We start from the raw sequence: 18,973 nt of genomic DNA, 5'->3' as shown, positions 1-18,973 counted from the left end.
CAGATTAAGGGTATGTGAGTTTGTTTGTGCCTTTGTGTTGTCAGAGTCAAGAATATTACCTGTGATTGTACTTGCTCTTAGGAAGGAGAGCAGGATGAAGGAGATAGTTTCTGTTTGTTTTAGCTCTGCATTATTTTTCTCTGGACTGGTACTCAGTGACTTAGCAGATTTTCTGGATAGTGTTAAGATGAGTAAGAACACCTGCCCCGCCCCCCTCCCCTTTTCTTTTCCTCCATAAAAAGCTTTGCAAGGCTCAGTAGTCTCTGGGTGCTGCTGGGTGTGATATGGTGTCTGGCCCACTGCCAGCTGTTGGTCTCCGGTAGCAGCCCAGAACTCTCTGGAGGAGATGACAACAGGGCTGCCATTGGTGCAGAGCCCAGGTGACTGTGCCGCTTGGGACTGCACTATAGCTCCCCTTGAAGGGGCTCCCGAGGCTGGCCTGCTGCCTTGATCATGAGCTCTCACGCTGCCAACCTCAGCAAGACTGCTGCTGCCTTCCCAGGAAACACTGCTACAGGGAAATAGAGCCTACTGGCGAGAGTTACAAGAGCTTTCTGTCAAAAAGGGAAGAAAAGTGTTGGAACTAGATTCCTGTTTTCAAAGCAGTTTTAAGTACCCAAGTCTTTATTTTGTTAAGTTGAAAGTTATAAATGACTAATGAAAACTTTCAAGGAAACCTTGTTTCTGTTTTTAGGAAACTTCTGCTAATGCTTTCTTTAATGTGTCAGCATTTTCCCCACTCTCTTAATCAAAAATAAAAGTATCTGGGGCTGGGGTTGTGGCTCAGTGGTAGAGCGCTTGCCTAGCATGTGTGAGGCACTGGGTTTGATCCTCAGCACCACATATAAATAAATAAAATAAGGGTCCATCGACAACTAAAAAAGATATTTAAAAAAATAAAAATACCAATGTCAAGAAGAAGAAACAGGGTCTCAAAAATTTTTTCAGTGGTTGAACCTGTCAACTTTTAAACTTACTAATGTGAAATTTATTTGATGCACTCATATCCACTAATTAGCAAGAATTCACTTGGCTAGTTCATCCTTCCCTTCCTTCCTTTTAGGGAGTTAACTATCTGTTTTATGTGTTTTAATTATTTAAGATTATTTTCTGAATTAACTGTTCAAAGAGTCAACTTAATTTTATTAATCGATATCAAATGAAAACGCATTTAACAAAACCTGCTCATGAAGACAGAAAGCAAGATTGATTTATGAATGTATGTACTTTAAAAGATAGATGGGATCATAAAGGACATTCTGACTGGCTCCCGTTTAGTCTCACTTCTCTGTGAGAGAGGCCCAAGAGAGAAGTTTGCTGGGAAGGCTGGGCGAGGACTGTGTGCTCCTCTCAGTTATTTCTGCAAAAAACAAAGCTCTCCATTTCCCTTCAGTGTTAATATCTGTTGCCCATTCTCCTGGCCCAGTGGGTTGGATTGTTGAAAGATGCATGGAACAGCCGGCGAATGCCAACAGCACTGAAAACTGTTCCTTATTTTGGAGTTCAGGATATGTTTGTTTTAAAAGTTAATATAGACAAAAAGGATTTGTTTTTCTGTGTCATAGAAACAGACATATTCAGGTTGTTAGAGGCAAACTACACAGAATGGATTGCAGTAAGTGACTATAGTTGGTTTGCTTTTTAAGAATCTCATGAAGTTTATACGCTTCTATTTACTTTGGTTGACATTGAGCAGTTACTCAGTTTTCTTAAATGTGGTATCTCATGGTAGAAAGAACAACTCAGTTGTCCAATGAGAGTTAGGAACCTTTGGGTTTCTTCTTACCGTGGTAGGGAGTTCTAGCCTGCTCTACAGTACCGTGGTCACATATAGAACCCCTAACACCTGTACTAAGCATTTGATATTTAACACTCTGTATTAAGCATTGAAATATGTTTTATTTGCAAATTCTATTTACATATGTTTTTCTTAAAGCTAAACCCTGAAAATCTGATTTCTGAAGGGATTTTATCAAGTGCAACAGGTAGTATTCACAAGTTCTGCTATCTAAATCAATGGTTTTTAGACCAGGCTGAATATTAAAATCCTTTAAAGAATTTTTTTTTTTTTTAAATACTAATATGCCCTATCCCAGACCAGTTATATGAGTCTTTGGGGTAGAACATAGGTACTGGTATGGTTTTAAAGTACCTCTGGTAATCCTAATGTGCAGTCATTGCTGGGAACCTCTGCTCTAGATCTCATGGAATAAAGGCTGTTTGTTCTATTCCCTCAATCAAGGGTCTCCAAGTGTTTCCACACCCCGTGATTCATTTTCATTTTAATCCTTTGAAACGTTATCATGGTATTAACAAGATTAATTTCTAACCCCAATGTAATAGGAACTTTGAATAAAGTTGCTTAGAATTAAGCTTATGAAACAACGGAAAGCCCTCAAATTCCTACTGATTATGGGGTAATGTGAGGTTATGATCTCTGGAAAAATACGTGTTCTACCATGGTGCTGGTATTAAGTTCTATCCATTGGCTTCATATATTTACCCTATGAATTGTGTAAATAGCTGGTCAACAGAATGAGAGTTAACACAGCATAGCTATAGATGACTGAGCCGATGCCCAAGTTAATTCATTTTCCCAGCCTGGTGCAGCTGCCAAGTGGTAGTGCTGAGATTGGCAGGTCCCATGACTTTGAATAGTACGCTCTTCCTACTGATTTCTGCATCTTCCAACCATGAAGGCTAGTTCTAGAATTTTGCTGATCCTCTTGTCTGAAGTGGCTGCTCTTTAAAAGTTCTTAAGGGGAAAGCTTGAGATGGTCAGGCTCATGTTCAACAACCCTCTGGGAAGAGGATGTGAGGTTTGGGAAAAGAAATGTCCCAGGGTAGGAAAACCTGAAGTTAGCTGGTCTTGGGAGAATATCAACTTTTAAATTTCTTTTTAAATTTAAATGAAAATTTTAATTTCTCCCTTTTTAATTGAATTATTAATATTCTTAGTCTCTTGAGAACTGTATTTGGTGGTATGACAGTTCCCCTTAAAAGTGTATCTTTCTAGGGCAGAGATTGTGGCTCAGTGGTGACCGTTTGCGTGAGGCACTGGGTTGGATCCTCAGCACCACATACACAACTAAATAAAATAAAGTTATTATTTTAAAAATCCACTTGAAAAAAAAGTTTGTCTTTCTAAATTTTTTTTGTAAAGGCAGCCATGGGGCTGGGATATCTGCAGAAAGGCTTTTCTTGGGTTGGAAGCCTGTGTAAAAAGAGGCAGCTCATTCTGTTTTTAAGATCTTGTGAATTATGGAGAGGAGAGAAAGACTATGCTGCAGGAGCTGAGACCTGCAGATTCTGATCATACCCCAGAAAAACTTTTCTTTGAGGTGTGTGCAGACAGAAATGCCCAGCCCTTAGTTACCTCAGAAACTGATATCGCCTCCACTTAGCCTGTTAAAGTTGCCATCTCTGCATTCAGGAACAACTTGGATGAATCCTCAGCCTCGAGGCTCAGGAATGCTCCCCTCCTGTTGTGCTGCTGTCGGGAAGGAATTGGATCGTTTGGCCTGGGAAATGATTTCTGGTCCCTGGTATCAGGTCCCAGGGGCCTTGGTGCAGGGAAAACCACATGGTTGCCCTGTCAGCAAACATTCTGCTCTGGCAGCCTAAAATGAGATGGACAACCAAGACAAACGGTGGCCGTGTGGCATGATAAATGCATTAATTATTACAGACACGAAGGTGGCATTAGTGACCTCAGAGGAGAGGGAAGTCTCTTGTGTAAGCAGCTCTATTTGCTTATGGATTGAATATTCCTTGTTCCCTCTCAGATGGACATATATGTGTGGGTGATTCCCTGACCGTTATTTGAGTCTTGGCACAATTTGAACTTTATTGTCCCTTTTAAGCTCTGCAGTGTCTCCACTGCTTCCCCATCATCATCACCCTGGTAGGGGGAAAAATAATGCTCAGTGTCTCGTAGCCATGTAGTCACAGGGAAGATACAGATGGCACTAGTGTTTCCCTTCTGTGTTCTCAACTCCTGGATCAAGCAGCATTCCCCCTGTAACGAATCACCTGCTGTGGTGATTCTATGTGACTAGGCCATCTGGCCACCAAGAGCCCTACTGTTGTGCTCCTTAAAGAAAATGGGTGCCCTCATCTCATCCAAGAAGAAGCTTTAGAAAGTCACTGCTGAAAAGCATTTAAAGCATCATAGTGTTAAAAAAACAAACAAACTACGTTACCCTAGATCAGCATATATCAAGAATATATTTAGCTGCCTAGAGCTACCTCAGTACTTCTGACACTTTGGACCAAATAATTCTTTAGTGTAGGACTGTCCTGTGCATTGGAGGATGTCTGGAGCCACCCCTGGTCCCTGCCTACTAGAGCTGGTAGCCCTCTTCCAGTGTGACAACCACAAGTGATTCCATATTCCCCTGGCAAGCAAAAACATCCTCACTTGAGAACTGACTGCCCTGCCCAATGCTGTAGCCACTAGCCACACATGGCTATTTAGCATTTGAAATGTGACCAGACTGAATTGAGATGTGTTCTAAGTACAGAATACATACTGTATTTCAAAGACAAGTGTAAAATTTATAAAACACCTCATTAATAATTTTATATCGATTATGTTAAAAATAATATTTTATATAGTATTACATATTAAATAGATACTTTATTGCATTAAATGTATTAGTAAAATTAATTTCTCTTTTAAATGTGGCTACTAAAAAAACTAAATTGCATTTTGTGGCTTACATTTGTGGCTTGCATTTGTTTCTGTTGGACAAATGTTCATGTACCATAGTTGAGCTATTATTCTTGTGTTAGGCATTTAGATCTCTAAAAAAACAGTTGAGTTTAAATTATTTTTTCCTTTGGAAAATTTTTATTTGTACAGTAAAATTATGTAGACACAGCATTTGTAAAGTGTTACATGTTGCCAGTTTTTTCTCCTGAGTATCTATCTGCTGATGCCATATTAAAAATCACCATTTGCCTTTTGATAGATTCTAGTGAGTGAGAAACAGGAGCTATATGCCTGAAGGGAACACGCTGTATCACACCAAAGGGAAGGACTTTTGCAAACTCACATGTAACCTAGGTTTCAAAGGCCCATTTGCTGTCATTAACTGAATTCTACAGGAGGTGCTGGTGACCCATGTAGAGTACCTAGCACACCCGGTGTCAAGCTGATGAAGTGATTGTTGTAGAGCTGTGATTTTTACTCTAAGGGGACTGTGTCAGGGCTTCTCAACACTAAGAGGGTTAGGGCTTAGACCAGTGTTATGACTGGTGCTAAACTTTAGTGGAATTCAAATTTACATGATCTGGATTAAATTCACAGGTTAAGCTAACAGAGTAATCCACTTTGCTCTATAGAATGACCTTAAAATTTCCTGTTTCAAACAGCTACATTACTTGATTAAAACAGTGTTAAAATTTTTAAAAAATTGGTTCAGGTTTCAGATAGTTTATGTTTGTGTCTTTTTCCCCTTTCCCATGTTGGATTTTTTTTTTTTTTTTTAATTTTTTGGGTACCGGGGATTGAACTCAGGGGCACTCAACCACTGAATCACATCCCCAGTCCTATTTTTGTATTTATTTAGAGACAGGGTCTTGCTGAGTTGCCTAGTGCCTTGCTTTTGCTGAGGCTGGCTTTGAACTTGTGATTCTCCTTTCTCAGCCTCCCAAGCCACTGGGATTACAGGTGTGCGCCACCACGCCAAGCTCCCATGTTGGATTTTATTTCATTTTATTAAGATGTATAGTTGTATTGTAAAAGCTGTATATGCTAAGCCCATGGACAACATCATTCTAAATGGAGAAAAATTGAAAGCATTCCCCCTAAAAACTGGAACAAAACAGGGATGTCCTCTTTCATGCACTTCTATTCAACATCATCCTTGAAACTCTAGCCAGAGCAGTCAGACAGATGAAAAGAAATTAAAGGGATACAAATAGGAAAAGAAGAACTTGAACTATCGCTATTTGCCAATGACATGATTTTATATTTTTAGAAGAGCCAAAAAATTCTACCAGAAAACTTCTAGAACTGATAAATGAATTCAGCAAAGTAGCAGGATATAAAATCAATACTCATAAATCAAATGCATTTCTATTCATAAGTGACAAATCCACTGTAAGAGAAATTAGGAAAACTACCCCATTCACAATAGCCTTAAGAAAGATAAAATACCTGAGAATCAATCTAACAAAAGAGGTGAAAGACCTCTACAATGAAAACTACAGAACACTAAAGAAAGAAATTGAAGAAGAGCTTAGAAGATGGAAAGATCTTCCATGCTTTTGGATAGGCAGAATTAACATCGTCAAAATGGCCATACTACCAAAAGTGTTATACAGATTCAGTGCTATTTGTATTAAAATTCCAATGACATTCTTCACAGAAATAGAAAAAGAAATTATGAAATTCATTTGGGAAAATAAGAGACCCAGAATAGCCAAGGCAATCCTTAGCAAGAAGAGTAAAGCAGGAGGCGTCACAATACCAGACCTTAAACTACTCTACAGAGCAATAGTAACAAAAACAGCATGGTGTTGTCACCAAAATAGACATGTAGACCAATGGTGCAAAATAGAAGATACAGAGACAAACCTACATAAATACAGTTATCTCATACTAGACAAAGGTGCCAAAAACATACATTGGAGAAAAGATAGCCTCTTTAACAATTGGTGCTAGGAAAATTGAATATCCATATGTAACAAAATGAAATTAAACCTCTATCTCTCACCCTGCATGAAACTCAACTCAAAATGGATCTAAGACTCAGGCATTAGAACAGAGACCCTGCGCCTAATGGAAGAAAAAGTAGGCCCAAATCTTCATCATGTCAGCTTAGGATCTCACTTCCTCAAAAAGACTCCTAAAGCAGAAGAAATAAAATCAAGCATCAATAAATGGGATAGATTCAAACTAAAAAGCTTCTTCTCAGCAAAAGAAACAATCAATAACATGAAGAGAAAGCCTACAGAATGGGAAAAATCTTTACCACATGCACTTCAGATAGAGCACTAATCTCCAGGATATATAAAGAACTCAGAAAACTTAACACCAAAAAAACAAAGAACCCAATCAATAAATGGGTTAAGGAACTGAAAAGACACTTCCCGGAAAAAGAAATGCAATTGATCAACAAACATATGAAAAAATGTTCATCTTCTCTTGCAATTAGAGAAATGCAAATCAAAACTACTCTCACACCAGTCAGAATGGCAATTATCAAGAATACAAGCAATAATAGGTGTTGGCAAGGATATGGGGAAAAGTTACGCTCATATATTGTTGGTGGGACTGCAGATGACACAACCTCTTTGGAAAGCAGTCTGGAAATTCCTAAGAAAACTTGGAATGGAACCATCATTTGACCCAGCTAACCCACTCTTCAGTTTATACCCAAAGGACTTAAAATCTGCATACTACAGTGACACAGCCACATCAATGTTTACAGCAGCTCAATTCATAGTAACTAAACTATGGAACCAACCTAGATGCCCTTCAACAGATGAATAAATAAAGAAAGTGTGGTACATATACATAATGGAATATTACTCAGCCTTCAAGAAGAATGAAATTATGGCATTTGCCGGTAAATGGATGGAACTTGAATAGTATCATACTATGTGAAATAAGCCAATCCCGAGAAACCAAAGGCCGAATGTTTTCTCTGATAAGTGGATGCTGATCCATAGGGGGGGGGGGGGGGCGGGGATAGGGAAGAATGAAGGAACTTTGGATTATGCAGAGGGAAATGATGGGAAGGGTGGGGCAGTGGGGATGGGAAGGAGGGTAAAATGAGACAAACATTATTACCCTGTATGAAAAACATTACATGTATGAAAAAAGAAAGATATATAGTTGTATCTTAAAATTCAATTTCTGGGGGCTGGGGAGATAGCTCAGTTGGTAGAGTGCTTGCCTTGCAAGCACAAGGCCCCGGGTTCGTATCCCCAGCACCCCCAAAAAAAAAAAATTCTATTTCTGTTTCTTTCTTTCTTTCTTTCTTTTTTTTTTTTTTTTGATTGATGACATTGGGTCCCTAGCACCTGGAACAGTACCTGAACATATGTGCTGAATGAATGGATCAAGAAATATTCAGGGGCTGGGATTGTATCTCAGTGGTAGAATGGTTGCCTAGCATATTCAAGGCTCTGAGTTCAATCCCCAGTGCTGAAGCAGGGAGAAAAGAGAATTATTCAATAAAAGCTCACCATTTAAAATATATTATCGTTTTAGTTACCTGGTCACTTTTTTGCTTTGTCCCCTTCCTTTAATGATAATTTCATTATGAAGAAAGTTTTGTGGCTGGGTTAAATATACTATTATTTTTCTTCTTCTTTTTTGGGACAGGGTTGCTGGGTTACCCAGGCTGGCCTTTCTCCACCACTGGGCCAAACTTTATTTCATCATTTTTATGTACCATTTTAGGGTTAATTCCAGATGGATTAATGTACTGTGTGAAACCTGGATCTCTTAATTCATCTGCAATCTGGTATTTATTTGTCCCAGCAGTACTCACTGACTCATGATTCCAAACCCTGCTGTATTATTTATGCTTTCACATAGTAAGCTCTTATAGCTTGAATATATTAAGTCTTTTCTCTTGGTTCCTTTCCATTTCAGTCCATTCAACCTTAGAATGTTGATAACTCACTTTATAGGATTTTGACTCTGATAGGATATATTTATTTTTGTCTTGAATCAGACTCTTTCCTCCTGGCATGCTTGGCCATGTAAGCCTTTTTAGGGAGCCTAGAGAGGAAGAGAAGTTAGACATCCAGGCTTACAGATATAAGTAAAGAGACATCTGTGCAGTTTCTAGAAGGTTGGTATGAAGTTGCTTTTATGTTTAAATATGTCTATAATGTGTCCATCTTTTAGCATCTGCTCATCTTTGGTTTGAAAACAATTAGAGATGTGCATTTTTGCAATTAAGTAAAGTAGTTTTTACATTCTTGTATTCTGTATAATTGAACTGAGTTGGAAAACTACCATTTGCTTACAACAAGATTTATTGGAGTCATATCATTTATTTATCTGGTACTCACCCTGGGGAAGAGAGGAACTATTCATGAAGGTATATTTGAGATCATCTTGTAGAGTTAATGATTTATTTGCTTTCTTTTTCTTCAAAAGGCACATGCAGAGTGATTCAGGACAACCTGAGCCTGGGTTCAAACTCTTGCTGCTATTTAACACATATTGCCTCCGTTCCCTCAGCTGTACAGTAGGGATAATAGTACTTACTTTATAGGGTTGTTATGAGGATTAGTGAGTTGATATCAGTAAAACATTTACAACAGTGTCTGCTATGTTAGTTTGTTTTAATTAATTTGTACATACTTTCTTGTCACTTTCAAGTAAACAGTTTGTCTTTGTAGTAGACACATGCTAGTCATGAGATTTGGCTATAAAAATGCCCTTGCTTCCTATTTCTCGCCAGTATCCCAGGGTAGATGGAACAGAGGTACATCAGGTCAACAAAATAGAACTGAAAGTTCTGATGCTAGTAGCACTTCTCTTTTGCAATAATCGGAGAGTACATATTCTAATATTCTATAATAAAGTAAGTTGGGTCACACTGGGTAGGTATCTAATTGCTAGGAGCTACACTCTTTAATCTTATAATTCCACTGATGGAATGTATCCTATATAATCCAGAAAGAGAAAAATAAACTAAATTATCTATTATACTACTAATAATAAACAAAACAACTAGAGACTCTAAACCAACATGGAAAGGTTAGGATCCTCAGTGGCATATCATGCAGCATTAAATGATAATTTTGAAGCTTGTGAGGCAACCTAAAGGTATTTTAGTTGACATGTGAATAATAGGTGCCAAACTCTACCATGGCAGGAGGCAGGGATACAAACAAGAGCAAGAGCTTGCCCTTCAGGCACTCTTATTGAACTCCCATCCTCTTGCAGTTGTATAGATTCCAGAACTCAAGGGGATGCTGGTCCTAGTGGTGCACACCTGTAATCCCAGCGGCTTGGGAGGCTGAGGCAGGAGGACTGCATTCCAAACCAGCCTTAGGAACTTAGCGAGACCCTTGGCAACTTAGGAGACTACCTCAAGAAAGGACTGGGATGTGGCTTAGTGGTAAAGTGCCCCCTGGGTTCAATCCCTGGTACCAAAACTAACTAAATTAAACTCAGAGGGGTGGGGGAAGTAAATTCCCCAACCTTGAAGGCAGGGACAGGGAAGCTAAAGGAAAGAGGAAATAGTTGAAATAGGCCCCAAGATTTATCGATGGATACATTCTGGTAAGATAGCAAATATGTAGTAAATGTTTGCTAAGTGCTCTCCTTATCTCATTAATTCCTCTCAGTTTTGTGGTAGGTACACGCACTATGGTAAGAGTGAGTAAACTGAACTTTAAAGTGGCCCCATAACATGGTGAAGACTGGTGGGAGAATCGGAATTCAAACCCATTTCTGTCTTCTAAAATTTGTGACTAAAATCTCTACACATCATTATGGCCTCCAACTATGGGAAAGTTCTTCCCATGAAAGTGTTAATACTTTAAGGCCATTAGATAAAATGGTTTTGTTAGAGTAAGAATTCTATTTACTTGGATTTTGGTTTTGTGTTGTTTTAATGTTAGCATTTGAGAGTTCTTGCCAATAACTAAACAAACACCTGGTGTTTTGAGAGATCTGTGTCTAAAGGAGCTGGGTGCAGCTTTCAAAAGAGAGGATCCCTTATCAGATCCTCAAAGCTTTGTCAGAGATTTCATTTCCCTGACGTAGACAGTGAGAAAGGTCATGACAAGTTTGACAACTGGGAAGCTGTTTAGGAAGGAATGAATATGGGGTATAACTTGGAAAGTGTGCTATGTAAAGGGACAAGTTTTTATTTTCTTAAATCAACAATATAGATTCTCCACACCCTCCTGGGGGAATTCCTACTCCTTGTTTTGTTATTACATGAGATTTTTGAGGATTAGTGCCATTTTGATCACTTTAATGGGAGCTAATGTTTATCTGAATAGGATAAGGTTCACTGAGTACCTGTTCTAAAATCAATATAAAGAGCCCCCAGTCTCTGTCACATTACAGTCATTTACGGATGTCCCCACAGTACCTACAATAAGCCTGAGGAAATGAAGCCTCGCCTGTCAACTGTCATTGAGTTCTTTGAAAAGGCCTTTCGCCCGGCACAGTGGGGCACGCCTGAAATCCCAGCAGCCCAGGAGGCTGAGGCAGGAGGATCTTGAGTTCAAAGCCAGCCTCAGCAAAAGCGAGGCACTAAGCAACTCAGTGAGACCCTGTCTCTAAACAAAATACAAAATAGGGCTGGGGATGTGGCTCGGTGGTTAAGTGCCCCTGAGTTCAGTCAAAAAAAAAAGAAAAAGAAAAAGCCTTTGATTTTGGCATCTTCCAATATAGGATATAACTTGACACTTTGGAAGTAGTGTACCATGATATTGTTACATGTGGTCAAAAGAATAAACCCAGGACTGGGGTTATGGCTCAGTGGTAGAGCATTTACCTAGCATGTGTGAAGCACTGGGTTCAATTCCCAGCACCACATAACACTAAATAAACAAAACAAAAGTATTGTGTCCATCTGCAACTAAAAATATTTTTTGTAAAGACTTAACCCCTTGCAATTAGAGGATTGTTTAATTAAGTCCACTCTTCAAATAATAGATTTTGATGAAAACTGTTACTAGGCATTTTAGATGAAGAAAATGAGATTAGTGTGCTATACACAGAGCATTTTCACATTCTTGTTCCTACCCTCTAGAACAGTCTCATATACAGAAGATACTCAGTAACTTATTTGTTGACAGAATGACTGAAAGATGTGAAGATTCTAGTTTCCTCTTCAGCTAATATGCCTTTCTCATGTAAGCATACTAATGGACGGCATACCATATTTTCCTTTTCTGAAAACATCAAAGGATGTTTGTGAAACTCTCTTAATTCTTGAACTTGGTTCACCTGGAAAGGTGAAAGAGCTAGAATAACTAAAACAACTTTGAAAGAGAATAAAGTTAGAGTTTTCACACACTTACATTTTTTAGCTCCAGTAATTGAGTCAGTTGTATCAGTAGAGGGATAGACAAATAGAGTCCAGAGTGGAAGAGAGTTCAGAGGTAGACTCACACACATATGGTCAGCTTTTTTGACATAGGTGCAGAAGCAGTTTAATGGAGAAATGAAGTGTTGAAATAATTGGACGTCCATAAGAAAAGAAAGAAATTTTAACCTGAGCCTTACACTTTATATAGAAATTAACTCAAAATGAATCATAGTTCTAAATGTAAAATGTAAAACTATAAAACTTTTAGAAGAAAACATAGAAGATCTTGATGATCTAGGGTTGGATGAAGAGTTCTTAGGGCTGGGGTTGTGACCCAGTGGTAGACCACTTGCCTAGCACGTGTGAGGCACTGGGTTTGGTCTCAGCACCATATACAAATATATGAATAAAACAAAGGCATTGTGTCCAGCTACAACTAAAAGTATATTTTAAAAAATAATTCTTAGACGTGACACTAAACATACAACCTATAAAAGAATTAAAAATCGATAAATTAGAACATCAAAATTATAAACTTTTGCTCTATGAATGGTCCTATTAAGAGGATGAAAACTTGCCCTAAAATGAAGGAAAAATTGCAAATCTCATATCCGACAAAGGACTTGGATCCAGAATATATAAAGAAGTTTCTAAATTCAACAATCCATTTTAAAATGGTTAAAAGACTTGAACAGATACTTCACCAAAAAAGATGTGTTGTTGGAAAATAAGTATAGAAGTTAACATCGTTCACCATTAGAATAGTGCCAGTTAAAATTATGGTGAGATCCATACCATGTCTGTTAGAATGCCTAAAATAAAAAAAATATGCCAATACCAAGTGCTGGAGAGGATGTGGTAAAACCGATCTGTCATACGTTGCTAGTGGGAATGTAAAATGATATTATGGAGAAGCAATTATGATGACAACTAACATTTGAATCATAAATACTATAAACCTACCTCATTTACTTCTCATGCTGTTAAAAGGTAAAACTCCATTCCATGACATATTTGAAGTAGGTGTATTTTCTGAGCTCAAATCATGGTTCCTAAGGTGCTTTTTGGACCTCATTGAAGTACAAAGGAAATTACCATATATCCTATCCATTGGGCTGGGGGTGTAGTTCAGTGTTAGAGCATGTGCTTAGTGTACCCAAGGCCCTGGATTTGATCCCAGCACTGTAGATGATAAGAAAGATCTATTTATTTTGGAAATAGATGGTGGCAGTGAATTACATTGTGAATGTAATTAATGGCCCTGAACTGTATACTTAAAAATGAATAAAATGGCAAATTTTATGTTATATATATTTTGCCACAATAAAAATTATCAGTTTAACTCTGCCATTTAGTGGCTTCTACCCGGCTTTCAAATGGAAGTGATTAATCTTCAGTGCAATGATACAATGAAGGCAAATGTCAAAAAAATCTAATAGAATTCTGTAATGCCTTCCAAGAGACAAATATGATCAATTAGAATCACATACAGATTGATTTCAGTATTTGGCAGAACCTGTCTTTGTGAAGACATTTTAAAAATGAAATTGTTAAACTTCATTACCAATCACCATTAACAGATGAAGATTTGCAATTGACTTTGATAAAAGGGAGAACTATTTTAGACCCCAGTTAAGTGAAATGTTACTTCCCCCTAAAATAATTCCATTCTCATTAATAGATCTGTATTACAAAAAATCGTACTCTTATTATAATTTGAATTTTGTCAATAAACATTTTGTGGAAATTGTTTTCTCATAATAAAATACCTACCAAATATCCTTGATTTTTTCCCCCAAAACCTAAAATATAATTTCCTGACCTTTTACAGAAAATGTTTGTTGACCCCTAGCTAATTTTTTTATTATTTATTCTTTTATTCTCAGAATTTTTCCCACAGTTTTTTAGTGCATGATAGTTGGACATATTGGTGGGATTTGTGGCTACATATTCATCCGTGCATGCAATATAACAATATAATTTGGCCAATTTCACTCCCCTCTCCTTTCTCTCCTCCCCGCTGGTCCCTTTCCTCTGTTCTACTGATCTCCCTTTGATTTTCATGAGATCCCTACCACTTTCTTTTCCTTTTTCCTAACTTCTATGTATTAGAGAAAACATATGACTCTTTACCTTCTGAGTTTGGCTATTTTGCTTAATATAATGGTCTCTAGTTCTATCCATTTTCCTGCAAATGGAAATTTTCATTTTTCTTTATGGCTGAATAAAATTCCATTGTGCATATATGCCACTTTATCTTCTCCATCTATTGATGAACACTGAGGCGGGTTCCATAGTTTGGTTTTTGTAAATTGTGCTACTATAAACATGGATATGCATGTATCAGTCTAGATGATGACTTTAATTCTTTAGGATAAATAACAAGGAGTGGCATAGCTTTGACCCCTAACTTTAAAGCATTATTTTTAAAACAATCAAAATTGCACTCTGTACTCTGCTTTAGTTGCAGAGCATCGAGATCCTGTAAATGTTGATGTATTGCAATTTCTTATCATTTAGCTCAAAATATTTTCTGGTTTTCATTTGATATTTTCCTTAACTCACATGATTTAAAAGTGTTTTGCATAATTTCTGAACATATGGAGATTTTCTTGTAATCTGTGTTGAGTTCTAACTAAATTCCAAAGTGGTCAGAGTACACACATTGTATGATGTCAGTCTTTTGAAATTTGTTGAGGTTTGCTGTATGGCAGTATACAGCATAGTATATAGCAAAATGGGCATAGCCCATTTGGGCAGATACCCAATATGTACTTGAAGTGATTTCAACTGTCTTCCAAAGCCATGGATACCCAAATCAGGCTGTCCCTGTAACTTTTTGTAGACTCCCAGTTTCCACTACATATAGTATGTATGCTTGTATTTTTAGTGTATCTTTCTTGTTTCTTGATCCAATTTTTCCCTTCCCTTGTGTTTTATGCAGCTTAAAGGTAAGAAAAATCTTTGTTGTATATTTGAATCTTAGGAGTCTTCAATTAATTGTTCCATGTCATAGTCCCTAACCACTAAATTAAGTGTTCACTTATACATTAACCACTAAATTATGTTCACTTATACATAAGAACTTTTTGTATGCTTTTTTTTCCTTTGAGTTGACTCATTTGCTATGTTGTGCTATTAATCTCTAGAAACCTAGTCTACCTTGCCTTTGGCAAAAGGAAATGACTGTGCTTCCCTGGGCTGTGTACTTGCCTGATATCAAACAGTTATCTTATCTAAAGACACATAATTATGCTGTGAACTAAAGCTAAAACTATTCTATTAGATTAGCCCAGTCATCCAGGTTACCCCTATGCACAAATTCTACCCTTTCAGTTCTACTAATATTTGCCTGTATTTTTTGTGTGTGGAAAAGAGGTGATATATACAAATAGAAATTCCAGGAGCCAGGCATGTAATCCAGTGTCTCAGGAAGCTGAAGTACAAGGACCACAATTTTGAGACCAGCCTGGGCAACTTAGTGAGACCTTCAACAATTTAGCAAGACCTTGTTTCAAAATTTAAAAAAATAAAGAATTGGGGATGTAACTCGGTGGTAGAGTGTCCCTGGGTTCAAAATCTAGTACCAAAAACAAAACAGAGACTCGTCTTTGTGTGAGGTCTGGTATGTTAGGTGCTGTATCACTGAACTTTTTCTTGATTAGGGATCCATTGTTTGTTATTATCTCATACTAATTGCTGGAAATATTTGTGACAATGTGAACTTGACTGCTTAGAGAGAAGAAGAAAATAATGGAATCGAGGCAAGGGAAGCTTATGCCACAGTAAAGCATTAGCTTTCACCTGGAGATTCCTGGTCCACTCTCTCTGCCACAAGTGGACCTTTTATTAAGTATACATTTTCAACACTTATAAACTGTATAGTAAATATGTGTAACTTTGTATTTCATCTCATGAGATCTCCTGCGGCATGTTGCACGAATGTAGGTATTGGAACTCCTTAGACAGCAGCCAGCTGAGAACCTATGATCTGCTTTCTCTGTTGCCGATAAGAGGGAAATAGGAGACATGAGTATATTCTTGCTCTTTTTGTATGGTTAATTGGGGCTGACTGTGGAGTTTTTGTCATAGAAAATGATCACTGAAATTTGAAGTTAGTAGTGAAGTGACTGACTCTCAGGACACATTGGAAAACAGAAGATAAAAGATTTTGGTGAAAAAATATATAAATTTTAGAATGTACAACACAAAGAATGAACCTATGGACATTAGTTAGTAACAATGTGTCAGCATTGGCTTATCAGTTCTAACAAGCAGACAGCCTCATGGAGTGTGTTCATAATAGAAGGAAGAGATGGAGAGAGGATAAGAGGTATACAGGAACTCTAGACTTTTTACTCAGTTCTATAAACCTAAAAGGGCTCCCCACCACCACCAAAAAAAGGGTCTGTTCATTTAATTTTAAATAGCTGGTTTAACGTCCTTCATGGGCTCACATCACACGATTAGTGTTTAACTGCCTCACCCTTGGAATCTCTCATAGGACTAGTGGTGTGTAGTTTGAGCTGGTGTCCATTAGATTTGTTGCTCTTGTGTTTATTAATGTTCATTAACTGCTCTTGTATCTCTCCCTATTTGGTGGAACAGTTGGAATGCCAAGATGCCTTGGAAACAGCAGCCCGAGCTGAGGGTCTTTCCCTGGATGTCTCTATGCATTCTCAGCTCAGAATTCTGGATGAGGAACATCCCAAGGGAAAGTACCATCACGGCTTGAATACACTGAAGCCCATCCGGACCACTTCCAAGTAAGAGGCTCTGCTGGTTCAAAACTTATCCGCAAGGCACCAAAATCATTTTTGAAAAATAGGTTAAGAATGGGGGAGTTGGGGACACACTGCTTTTAGTCAAGGGTTCTGTTTACTGAACAGTATTTTAAATACTGACTGACCTCTCAGTGCATGTTGACAGTTTTGTGATCTGGGTTTCTTGCCATAGACACCAGCACCCAGTGGATAATGCTGGGCTCTTCTCCTGCATGACTTTTTCATGGCTTTCTCCTCTGGCCCGTGTGGCCCACAAGAAGGGGGAGCTTTTAATGGAGGACGTGTGGTCTTTGTCCAAGTTCGAGTCTTCGGATGTGAACTGCAGAAGGTAGGCTTCTCTGGTTCACCCTTTTCTCCCACATACTGGGTGCTAGGGCCTGAGCTAGGAGGGTGGCTGCTGAAGTGTGAAGTCTGCAGCTCTGTGTCCTTTAAGGAGCTGAGCTGTCCTGGGGAGGGTGGGTAACCTGGGGATGGCTCTCCCTTTGCTCTTCTGCTTTGTCTCCTATTTTAATTGAATCCTGTTTTAACCTCGGGCTTTCTTTCTCTCTCTCAGCCCCGCTTCTCTTCCTGAGTCTGCAGGGAAATTATGTCGGGCGCTGCCTTGTGACAGAATACATTTTTGTGGTAGCTGAATGTACCATTAAAATCTAGTTTGCAGCTTTGCATTTTACCACAGGATCCTTCAGAAAGGGTTGGGACCCTCAAAAAAGGAAATTCTCATGCACAAGCAAATTTTATTCAAGGATAGACCTTTTTTGGGGAGGTGGAAGGAACGGGGTATACTCTCATCGTTTTCTGCACTTACCCAGGAAGGGAATTTTTTTCCAGAAGGTGAAGACTATGTGCATAGTTTTAAAGGAGAGGCTTGTGTGTGCAGTGACAGAGCCTGGAGACCAAAGCGATGGCAGGAGGGAAACTAGGGTGTGTCTCTTCCCCTGGGAGATTTGTAACAGAGGACATGTGCCCTTGTTAAGACTAGAGAGACTGTGGCAAGAAGAGCTGAATGAAGTTGGGCCAGACGCTGCCTCCCTGCGAAGGGTTGTATGGATCTTCTGCCGCACCAGGCTCATCCTGTCCATCGTGTGCCTGATGATCACGCAGCTGGCCGGCTTCAGTGGACCAGTAAGTTCTAGCCATCTTTTCTGACCATCTCCAGGGGCCCGGCCACGGCCAGCTCTAACTCTCTCATTCTGTTGCAGGGGTTGTGCTCACCTTTGGGCTAGTTAGCAGCCTTAGAGATACCTCCAGACCTGTTGAAAGGGGTCAGTGGATTTGGGAGGAATGGAGGTGTGTCAGCAGCTAGGAGATTGGAGGGACATGATTGTGAAAGAAGACACAGAGCTGGCTTGCTTTCCTGGGGTGGGGTGACACTGAACTGATTCTGGTTCTGCACGGGATCAGGCTTCTTGGTGGTGTGTTGACATGAAATGACAGTCTCAGTCTGGGCAGATGTGTCTTGACAGTGCTGTGAGTGGGTGAGTGCAGTATTGTGTGGCATGGGCTGGTTAGCCAGTGCTGGTGACATATACTGAATGCTTGGAGGTGGAGTTTTCACATTTGGCAGTCCTTTGGCAAATGAACCCTGAAGAAGGCTTTTTGAGTCTGCCTGGAGTCTGTTTCAAGTTTTGGTATATAGTGGAAACCATGGCAAGTATTGGGGTGGCAGCTGTCTTTTTTTCCTAGTCTGTTTGGAAGCAGAGTAGGTAAGGGAGCCTTTGACAATCAGTTTCCTGAGCGCCTGTTTCTTACACCTGCTGTGCTGCCTTACACTTGAGATTTTGATTAAATCTATTCTCTACATATTTGCCTTGAGGCATCGGAGCAGTAATACTGCTTATTCTGTGCATTTTCCGTGTGTGGGTAAGCTGGAGAGGTTCATGGTTTTGGTAAGTATGTGCCTCAAATGCATGGTGATTAGGTAAAACTAATTTACAGTTTTATTTTCATTTTGTTTTTTAAAATGTTTGATGTCTTTTTAAAAGTTTTGATCTCTTTTTCTGAAGCAGAGGACACTACTTTTCTCGTATTGTGTTTCTATATTAATTGACCAACTAACATACTTTTATATAAGTTTTAAATAAAAGGGACCATGTAACAAAAATGTTATGTTGTTATGTTATTGACCAAAATGGCAAACATTTCCATAGAGCCAGCTTCCCCCAAGAA

At 38.7% G+C, this 18,973-nt stretch overlaps 1 protein-coding gene across 4 annotated transcripts in view; it reads left to right on the top strand.

Moving 5' to 3' along the window:
* Positions 1-18,973, top strand: part of Abcc5 (ATP binding cassette subfamily C member 5) — a 78,942-nt gene that overhangs the window by 10,571 nt on the left and 49,398 nt on the right. For all 4 annotated transcript variants that reach the window (XM_047563366.1, XM_047563365.1, XM_047563367.1 and 1 more), the window contains exons 3-5: positions 16,632-16,789; positions 16,980-17,135; positions 17,782-17,929. In XM_047563366.1, the coding sequence (XP_047419322.1) occupies positions 16,632-16,789; positions 16,980-17,135; positions 17,782-17,929 (462 nt within the window). The remainder of the gene's footprint in view (positions 1-16,631; positions 16,790-16,979; positions 17,136-17,781; positions 17,930-18,973) is intronic.

The sequence above is a fragment of the Sciurus carolinensis genome, chromosome 9, assembly GCF_902686445.1.
Source record: "Sciurus carolinensis chromosome 9, mSciCar1.2, whole genome shotgun sequence".
In the NCBI taxonomy this organism is placed as follows: domain Eukaryota; kingdom Metazoa; phylum Chordata; class Mammalia; order Rodentia; family Sciuridae; genus Sciurus; species Sciurus carolinensis.
This window is presented reverse-complemented; position numbering and strand designations above follow the sequence as displayed.